The sequence below is a fragment of the Tiliqua scincoides genome, chromosome 5, assembly GCF_035046505.1.
Source record: "Tiliqua scincoides isolate rTilSci1 chromosome 5, rTilSci1.hap2, whole genome shotgun sequence".
Lineage (NCBI taxonomy): Eukaryota > Metazoa > Chordata > Lepidosauria > Squamata > Scincidae > Tiliqua > Tiliqua scincoides.
The window spans coordinates 100,803,947-100,814,365 of NC_089825.1; the positions used below are offsets into that span (position 1 = coordinate 100,803,947).

General features: G+C 44.7%; 1 protein-coding gene across 1 annotated transcript; it reads left to right on the forward strand.

The window, feature by feature from the left end:
- Nucleotides 1–2,512: 2,512 nt before the first annotated feature.
- Nucleotides 2,513–3,445, forward strand: LOC136652633 (olfactory receptor 6B1-like). The gene has a single exon (XM_066629562.1). It carries the CDS (start codon nt 2,513–2,515, stop codon nt 3,443–3,445), a length of 933 nt encoding a protein of 310 aa, XP_066485659.1.
- The last annotated feature ends 6,974 nt before the right edge of the window (nt 3,446–10,419 follow it).

Consider the following 10,419-nt stretch of genomic DNA (forward strand, 5'->3'; position numbering starts at 1 on the left):
AGCTGCGTGGTTGCACAGCTCGAAGCCTTGGATAGCTGAGCTCTGATCACCTTGGAGCTCAGAGTTCCTAGAAGTCCAGAAATGACATGTGGCATCACCGCTGTGCATCTGAAAGTGGTGGCAAGCCTTTGTGCAGCAGCCTAAGCAATCTATGCAGTTGAGCAGACCCCTTAAAGGGAATATGAGAACTGTGGGTGGGGTGGGCAGTTTCTTTGCCTTGCCAAACAAGGAACAAGGCTGGGTACAAGAATACGGTTGAGCAGTGTTAACACAGAAGAAGATTTTGGTGCTTCACCAACCCATTACTCCATACAAATGTTTCAACTAACCATATTGGCTGGTTGGCCCTGGCTTATGCTCAGATAAACTTGTTCATCTTTATGGGGCTACAAGATGCTCTGCTGTTTTTGCTGCAACAGAATAATACAAGCAACCCCATCAGGGGATCATTTTTCTATATGGACATTTCAGTGGAGGCATTTCAATGGAATTCTACCACATTCCCACAGGTCTGCCCCTCTTCTCCCCATAGATAATGTTTGCGTATGCCCAGCAAATGCTGTCAATGAGGAAAGATGATCAACATGATGGTGGATACTGGTGATTCAGCAATTACAATCCTGGGGAAGATCTTCCCATGGACAGCGTGTGCCTGTGTAGGAAAAGTGGGGAATGGAACTTTGAAATTGCAGCAGCCGGGGCAGGATTTGCTGGCTGAGGGCCCAATCCGATCCAACTTTCCAGCACCAGTGCAACCACAACGCACAATGCAGCTCCAAGGTAAGGGAACAAATGTTCCCATGCTTTAAGGAGGCTCCTGTGACTGCCTCCCCACCACAGGATACAGTGCACGCCCCATTGGCACGGTTGCACCAGCACTGGAAAATTGGATAGGATTGGGCCCACAGTCACACTGATCCTGCCATATGTTCCAGTACATACTTTTGTCTGTGAGAAATGTAGATTTCAAGTCTCAGGGCGCAATCCTAACCCCTTATGTCAGTGCTTTCCAGCACTGGCATAGCAGTGCCAATGGGACAAGTGCTGCATCCTGTAGTTGGGTGTCACTCACGGAGGCCTCCTCAAAGTAAAGGAATGTTTGTTTCCTTACCTCAGAGCTGTATTGCCCTTATGTCAGTGCTGGAAAGCACTGACATAAGGGGTTAGGATTGCACCCTCAGAATCCAAATCATCAAACCACTTACACAATGTTCAGAAAATGAGACCTCTTTCTTTGCCACTGCTACCTGCGTTTCCCATGATGCATCTTGGCACTACAACCCTGGCCTCTGCAGTCGTGGCCAAAAATTTTGTTATGTGGAGTTGACCACACTAAAAATAGCACCATACACCCTGTGACGGGCAAGTTCATTGCACTGAAATGTGCCTATAGAATGGAACATGTTTGCCATTACATCTTTCAATCTTACCCAAGTTAAACTGAATAAACTAGCCCCACAGAAAGCAAACACAACGACCATGTCACTTAGGGCATTGCTTGGTTTTTGCTATGTTTTTAACCTCCGCCAGAATCATTTGGAATTAGGAAGACTGCCGAGTTCCTCATTAATTCTACCGTAATGCATGCACTCCTGGGTTTCTTCTCAGGAGGCCAAGGGACTTTGCTAAAAGAAGAGACACCTACCCAAGTGCCATCAGTGATGAACATGAAAAGCAAGCTAACAGTTGCACCACAGGCAGTGTCATTAGATGGCATGATAATAAAAGACTTGGCTTTGAATTTGAGGCTAGAAATGTGACTACACTGAAGCAAAAGGTATTTTTCGTCTTCTTTGATTCTGGTATCAGTTAAAAGTGAGTTGAGAGTGTGTTGGACTTGCTGCATCCACCAACACTATTGCTGAATGCACACAAATTGTTATAATGGCCTGTCTATCATATCTGCCTATCTAGCCAATCATTTGGGATTACGGTATTCACTGCACATCTGTCATTTTTTCCCCCTGATCATTAGAGGTGTGACTTTTTGGTGATAATGAAATAAAAACACATAACACCGCCTTCTGCACTTCTCATTTTTGTAAAAAAAAAACAACACCCCAAAACTATTACCACCTTGCTGATAATTGATTGTATGTTGTTGTTGATAGGTATTTGTACCTGTGTTTTGTATGTGTGCTTGTTTATAAAATATAGACTACTGTGCTAAGTTAATACATGCCAATGTGTTTCATTCTTTCTCTGTTTTTAGACAAAAGTTAAGCATTTTTTAAGGACCAATCAGTTTCAATGGAAGAGCAGCAATACACTGAGTGTAACAAATGGGACTTTAAAATGTCTGACTTTGCCTGGATTGTGCCTTCTATCTCTGTTCCTATATTTTTAAAGTAGGAAATTTAACTTTACTAACTTGTATCCCTCAGGTTTTGGGTCCAGTTTTGTGGATTTCAGCAGATTTCCATTCATATGAAACATTTCATTCATTTTCATTCATATGAAACAGATGAAATCTGTTTCATATGTGGATAAAGACTGAGGATCTATTTTGGAGATGCAGAACCAAACTACGATCTCAGAATTCATTCTCCTGGGGTTTCCTGCTGGCCTAGAAATTCAACTTTTCCTTTTTGTACTCTTTTCCCTCACCTACCTCCTAACAGTCCTGGAGAACCTCACCATTATTTCCGTTGTAAAAGGCAACCGAAACCTTCACAAGCCCATGTACTTCTTTTTGAGCAATTTGTCTTTCTTGGAAATCTGGTATATCAGTGTCACACTCCCAAGACTGCTGGTAGACTTCTGGTCTCTGAGCAAAATTATCTCCTTCCAGAGCTGTATGGCACAGCTCTACTTCTTCATCTCCCTTATGTGCACTGAGTGCGTCCTCCTAGCGGTCATGGCCTACGACCGCTATGTGGCCATCTGCAACCCACTTCGCTATCCAGTCATCATGACTCACAGATTGTGCTTCCAGCTAGCTGTGCTTCCTTGGGCATGTGGCTTCTCTATTTCCTTAGTCAAGGTCATCTTTATCTCTAGGCTTAGCTTCTGTGGCCCTGGGGTCATAAATCACTTTTTCTGTGACATCTCCCCTGTACTGAACCTCTCCTGCACTGACATGTCTGTGGCTGAGCTGGTAGATTTCATCCTGGCCTTAGTCATCCTCCTGATCCCACTCTTTGTCACCATTCTTTCCTACCTGTTCATCATCACTTCAATTTTTCGGATCCCCACAACCCAAGGAAAGAAAAAAGCTTTCTCAACCTGTGCTTCGCACCTCACTGTGGTCATCATCTTCTTCTCAACAACTGTCTTCATGTATGCTCGACCTAGAAAGATCCATCCCTTTAATCTCAACAAAATAGTGTCCATCTTCTATGCTGTCATCACGCCAGCTCTCAATCCTCTCATCTATTGCCTGAGAAATAAAGAAGTGAAAGAAGCACTGAGAAGAAAAGTGAGCAAGAAATGTCCAGTTGGATAGTCTTGGAGACTGGGTTTTCAAAGTGAGGGGATGAGGCATCTGGTCCATATTGAATGTCATTGTAATTTAGATTACATGTACTCCTGCTGATGCCAATAGACCTCAGTAATGTAATGTACTGTTTATTCTGACAATGGGTTGTGTTTAAAGAAAGTGAATCCTGGTTAAGTTCTATTGAAATGAATGGGGCCAAAGTTAGTCATGACTAACGTCTCATTGCTTCATTGGTGCTTTTTTGGGATGCAAGCTACTGAACCTAAAAATTTATATTGTTCTGATGGGAAATGTGGCCTGAATTTATTTGCAAATTAAAGGTGCCAATTCATGACTCCGAATTTGGCTGAATTAAGCAATTTTCATCATCATTATCCTGCTATACAGTGTTTCTATGACGTGTTCCACATAAATTCTCCCAATGCTCATTCCAGGTAATTGTGCATACTATTATTGTAGATATATAGTAGGACAGTATGATCACCCCATAGTGCAGATATTATAATAGTGCTAATAGTGGCTTGCCTATGGAACGAATGCGATGAACTGACAACTTCTCTTGGTCCGTCATGCTTCCTTGTGACCAAGATATTGGACAGGAGAAGCCTAGTCCTCCAGGCCCGTATCTCATTCTCCTAATTAGCACCCTTTCCATCTCCCATCCTTTTCACACTGTCAGCCATGGTAGAAAAGTCAGAATAAGTGAGTAAGGTGTGCTGCTCTTTTTCACTTAGGGCCAAATCCTATCCAATTTTCCAGTGCTGGTGCTGTTGTGCCAATGGGGTATGCACTGCTTCCTGTGTTGGGGAGGCAGTCACAGAGGCCTCCTCAAGGTATGGGAACATTTGTTCCCTTACCCTGGGGCTACATTGCAGCTGCACCCGTGCTGGAAAGTTGGATAGGATTAGGCCCTTACTTATTAATTTACTTTTTTAAAAATTGTATCTCTTTCTTATTATTTCTCCTTTACTTTGTACAGGCAGTGTAGAATTAAAACATAAAAATGTATCTATATGTGTTGTATTTACTTCCCATTCCACAAATACTCCAGATCTTAAATCAGGTAAAGATTGAAGCTGGAACCTCTCTGGATAGAGGGAAGAGTGAAATGTGGGACACATTTCCTACATATTTCCCAGAGAGAGAGAGAGAGAGAGAGAGAGAGAGAGAGAGAGAGAGAGAGATATGACTGGACTGAGTTCTTATGTACTTATGAAACTGAGAGAGTGGCATTTGGATTCTGGGCATAGCTTTCTATCCTTGCCTGTTCAGTACAGTAGTACTTTTTTACATTCACCACAAATTCAAGTCCTACCTCACCTTCTCCACTGAAACATCCATTTTCAGTAACTGAACTTTAAAATCCTGCTCCTATTCTAGATTCAGGGATGCAGTCTGATTTCCACAGTATAGGTGTGCGCCGCTTAACAACAGACCGCATATATGACAGTGGGCAAAGCACAACAAAGAGGTTCTTAATGAGGCAATCAAGTCTTCCATAGCCTGCAGCAGAGTATCTGTTTACACAACAGAGAGGCACTTAATGCAAAGAAGAGGCAGTCCCATCTCCAGTAGCCTATGCAGTGTTCAGCCAGCTAGTTTCTAGCAGGGAGTATCTGTTTACACATCAAAGGCAATAGATTGGGTGGGATGTTTAGTTTAACAACCTAATTGCATAACAATGGGATTGGGGAACATATCCCCCTCATTAAGTGACACACAACTATACTTAAGCTAAATGGTCTGCCTCCATAGCAGTTGTCTGAGTGATGGTGAAAGCTGTCAGAGATCTTCTTGCCACAGTCTGTGGTTCTTTCTCACATTGTGGAAAGGAGTGACCAGAGGAAACTTCAGAAGGTGGGCCTGTTTGGGAATATGCCAGGTTCCATAACCTTCCAGGGATACTGCAGCCTCATGGGGACTTTTCCCATCATTAGCTAATGTTGTTCTGGACCTGACTCACCTCCAGGGAACATTGCCAAGCCTGATCATATTGAATGCTGGGGAAGGGAGGAAGAAAAAGACCCTGATAAGGTACTTCCCCTTCCTCCTCTGCCCCAGTGGTCAGTATAACTGAGTCTAGTTATGCTCCCCAGCAGTCAAACTACCACTGGACAGCAAGCCAAGGGGGGGGGGGAAGGAACTGTCAGCACTGCTGCTGTCCTACTGATAAGCTGGGGTCTTGACTTTGGGAGGAAATGAACCTGGATACGATGCTCCAGGGGGCATGCTTATGTATGTGCAAGGGCTTTAAACCAGGCTCTTCACCAAGCATATCCTGATGCCAACCATGATGGTCAACTAGATCAGGGGTGCCCAAACCCCGGCCCTGGGGCCACTTGTGGCCCTCGAGGCCTCTCAATGCAGCCCTCAGGGAGCCCCCATTCTCCAATGAGCCTCTGGCCCTCCAGAGATTTGTTGGAGCCCACACTGGCCCAACGCAACTGCTCTCAGTGTGAGGACGACTGTTTGGCCTCTTGTGTGAGTTGTGAGATGAGGGCTGCCTCCACTGCTTGCTGTTTCACGTCCGTGATGCAGTAGCAGCAGCAAAGGAAAGGCCAGCCTTGCTTTATGCAAGGCCTTTTATAGGCCTGGAGCTATTGTAAGACCTCCATTCATTCATATAAGTTCATCTTTAATAAATTCATTTATGTAAACTTATGTAAATTTATTCAAATTTTAACTGTCAATTAATAATTTTCTTCCCCGGCCCCTGACAGTGTCAGAGAGGCAATGTGGCCCTCCTGCCAAATATTTTGGATACCCCTGAGCTAGATCAATCTGGATGAAGAGCAGCAGAATGGTGAAATCTGCAGACCTCATTAGTTTTGACCACAGAACCTGGTTCTTTCATCCTGGCCCTTGCTTGTGCTTGCTCTGAATCATCAACAGAAGAGGAACCCAGCAGGGGTCTGAAAGGAAAAGACATCCCTTTCCCTTATTATTTTTGATAGACATTTCCCCAGTTTACTATATCTCCAGTGATGTCACTAGAGAAGTACAATGGGTCCAAGCCAGCCCACTCATCACAAGATTAGAGGTGTCTCCATCTCCATACTACAGCAGCTTCTGCTTTCTGATAATCACAAGTTCATAGAATTTCTGATTTCTGACAATCACAAATTCATAGAATTTGAAGGGTGCAGTTCTTGAGGCGATCAGGATGTACATGAGTACATCCTCAATTTTGTGGTGAATGGGTCAACTCATATATATTGCCCTAACTACCCCTAAATGCCCCAAACTGCCTAACCGCCTCTAAACGCGACAGATAGGCACCTCCTAACCTGCGCTGGTGCAGCCAGGCAACATGGCCTGTGCGATACTGAGCACAGGATAGGAGGCAGCTGTAGGTCTCCTCAGGGTAAGAGGATTTTGCCCCAGCCTACCCTATGGGGCTATTTGGATCTCCACCAGCTATTAAGCTGGAGGAAGTCTGAGTGGCCCCATGTAATGTGGGCAAACTCAGGACTGGAGTTAGGATATGGCGAAGAAGGCCTCCCCAATTCCTGCCACCCCCACCTGGGCCTGTTCCACATTCTGTTCTGCCCTCCCCTGCCTAAGAATGTCCCCTCCCTGACTCCAAAATGCTCTCCCACCACCGCCTTTCAGCCACTACACTGCTCAGTGTGAAACTCACCTCCACCAGCAGCCAGGGGCTTGTCCTGCCAGTGCAACCGACTTTTGTGTAGCAGCAAACAGGCCTTATGGCACATGTGAGACACTCTGAATGTTAAACAGAAGAGTTTATATCCTTGGAAAAAAATGCCCCATACTCCAAGTCATACGACAAGACTTTTGGAGAATCAAATGAACCACAGCTTTCTTAGTATAAAACAAGGTCTGCAGTAGGCCCTAACTCTTCTAGGACTCCACCCTTCCCTTTCAGTGTGGACTTCTGTCTATGACAAAGAGCAAGTATAAACCAGTTTATTTCCCTTTCTTTTGAGTAACCTGACCCTGGCTCTGAGTAGCAATCATCCATGTGAAATCTTAACTTGTCACCCACCCTACAAACTGTTCATCCTTTGAGACTGACTGTGCAATAGCCCCATTCATTTAGTAGGATTCCATTCCACATCTCTATGCTGAGCACTCCCTGGGTATCATCTTGGGACCTCTTTGACCGATAAACATACCTCTAGGGCTCACCAAATTTTTTCTAAATTTAACTACCCAGACCGAAGCTAACTAACAAAATACCCAATGCAGCAAGAACAGTATGGAGTAAATGTAACTATAGGATGGTGTAGTCAAAACAACTATGATCAATCATCAGACAGGGAATGAGAGATATCTACTTGGCACAAGAAGTGAACAACTAATCCTATACTGTTTTGTTTGGCAGGTGGATGGGCAGGAATACTTTGTTTTCCATACTGAATTGACAGCACAATTTTATACATGTTTACTCAGAAATATAGGTGTCCCGTGTTATCAGCGGATTCAGAACCCGAGGATTTCATCATCTGCAGGTTCCAAACCCACAGGGAAGAGCTCACCTGCAGCCTCTGAAGGCAACTGGAGCTGTGCTCTGGTCACCTTTGGAGGCTTTCTGAAGCCTGCAGAGGCTGCACACATCAGCCCACAACCTCTGTGGTCTTCGGATGAAGTTCAGAGGCCTTCCAGTTTTCAGTGAAAATGGAAGTCACCCTTAAATGGGTCTGGGTGGCTTTCTGACACCTACAGAGGCTTCAGAAAGACATTAGAGGTGACTGGAGCTCTGCTCCAGTCAAAGACACCCTCCTCCCTGCAAGCAAAGACACCCTCCTCCCTGCAAGCATTGGAGCATTGGTGTAGTGTGAATGAAGCAGGAGGGCAGTCCACCCTCCCCTGCAGCAGTTTGGCAGTTTGTTTTGGTCTCCGCAGGTGTAGGGAGGTGCACTGTACTTGCTACCCAAGTGTTAGGAGCAGCGAGTACAATGTGGAGGGGGCCCGCCTGCCCTCCCTTGCCTCCATTTGACTCCAAAACAAAACCATTCTAGAGGTGACATCACAATGAGCTGATGCGGGGGGGGGGGGTTTGAAGTGCGGCTTCATCACATCACTCCCATCCCCAGTGCCAGTGGGCCCAGGGACACAGCTGCATTGGAGGCAAGAAATAAAGTCAGGAAATAAGTTACAGGGAAGCAAAGACTCCAGCAACCAATTGCCATAAGAACATAAGAACAGCCCCACTGGATCAGGCCATAGGCCCATCTAGTCCAGCTTCCTGTATCTCACAGTGGCCCACCAAATGCCCCAGGGAGCACACCAGACCTCATCCTGGTGCCCTCCCTTGCATCTGGCCTTCTGACATAACCCATTTCTAAAATCAGGAGGTTGCGCATACACATCATGGCTTGTACCCCGTAATGGATTTTTCCTCCAAAAACTTGTCCAATCCCCTTTTAAAGGCGTCTAGGCCAGATGCTGTCACCACATCCTGTGGCAAGGAGTTCCACAGACCAACCACACACTGAGTAAAGAAATATTTTGTTTTGTCTGTTCTAACCTGCCCAACACTCAATTTTAGTGGATGTCCCCTGGTTCTGGTGTTATGTGAGAGTATAAAGAGCATCTCTCTATCCACTCTGTCCATCCCCTGCATAATTTTGTATGTCTCAATCATGTCCCCCCTCAGGCATCTCTTTTCTAGGCTGAAGAGGCCCAAATGCCGTAGCCTTTCCTCGTAAGGAAGGTGCCCCAGCCCCGTAATCATCCTAGTCGCTCTCTTTTGCACCTTTTCCATTTCCACTATGTCTTTTTTGAGATGCGGCGACCAGAACTGGACACAATACTCCAGGTGTGGCCTTACCATCGATTTGTACAACGGCATTATAATATTAGCCGTTTTGTTCTCAATACCTTTCCTAATGATCCCAAGCATAGAATTGGCCTTCTTCACTGCCGCCGCACATTGGGTCGACACTTTCATCGACCTGTCCACCACCATCCCAAGATCTCTCTCCTGATCTGTCACAGACAGCTCAGAACCCATCAGCCTATATGTAAAGTTTTGATTTTTTGCCCCAATGTGCATGACCTCACACTTACTGACACTGAAAGGCTTGATGCTTGTGTTCCTCTCTAAATGGCCATGTGCTGTGATAGATTTTCGTGCAAATGAAAAAAATAAGAACGTGAACCACATCAGAAATGTTTGTTATAACATTTGATTTGAACAGGTGCTCACCTGCTTTTAAAATGTCCATATTTATATCTAAATGATGGTACAGGGTTAGTTTGTGCCTACTCAAACCCACCTTCCTGGCTAGCCTAGTTATTTCAGCATGATAAAGTATGTGCCTACAGAATGCAGATGTACCTGTGGAAATATAATTAGTGCAAACTACTATGGCTTGATCTTTATGGAAAATTCCTCCTCAAACTACTAGCTTATTCTCCAAAGAATCCCTGTTCTCAGTGGTTTGATTTCAATGTGCAAACAGAATGGGGGAAAGCAGAGGAATGACCAAACCACTCTCAGATCTCAAGAGGGATAAACACAAGTAGCTCATAAAAGGACAATGGTGATTTTTCAAGCATAATTAAATTACAGGCTTTGATCACCTTCTCAAAATACATATTGAGCAGATGCTTATCTCTGAAGCAAGAACTGAAGGGAGTATCGATTGTCAGCGAGGCAGAAAGGATACAGAGTGCCCACACCCAGGGGCTCAGAACAGTCAGGTTAGATGATTAAGGCCCTTGTGTATTCATGCATCAGAGCGGTTTTCTCTGCTTGACAATTAGTAGCATCTTTTAATATGTCCCTGTAGGAGCTGCAGCATAAGCATGAACTTCCCCTTAGCAAAGTGTTAAAACTACTTTAAAAAAACACTCAGAAAAGGGGGAAAAAGAAAGAAAATTATCACCAAATGCAGCAGCAAAATGATGTGACCTAACTTAGGAGATACTAGTGATAGTTTGCGTGAGGGTGCAGAAGTACATTAGGAAGAGAAAGGCAATAAGAATTATGAAATGAGGCAGAGACCCTT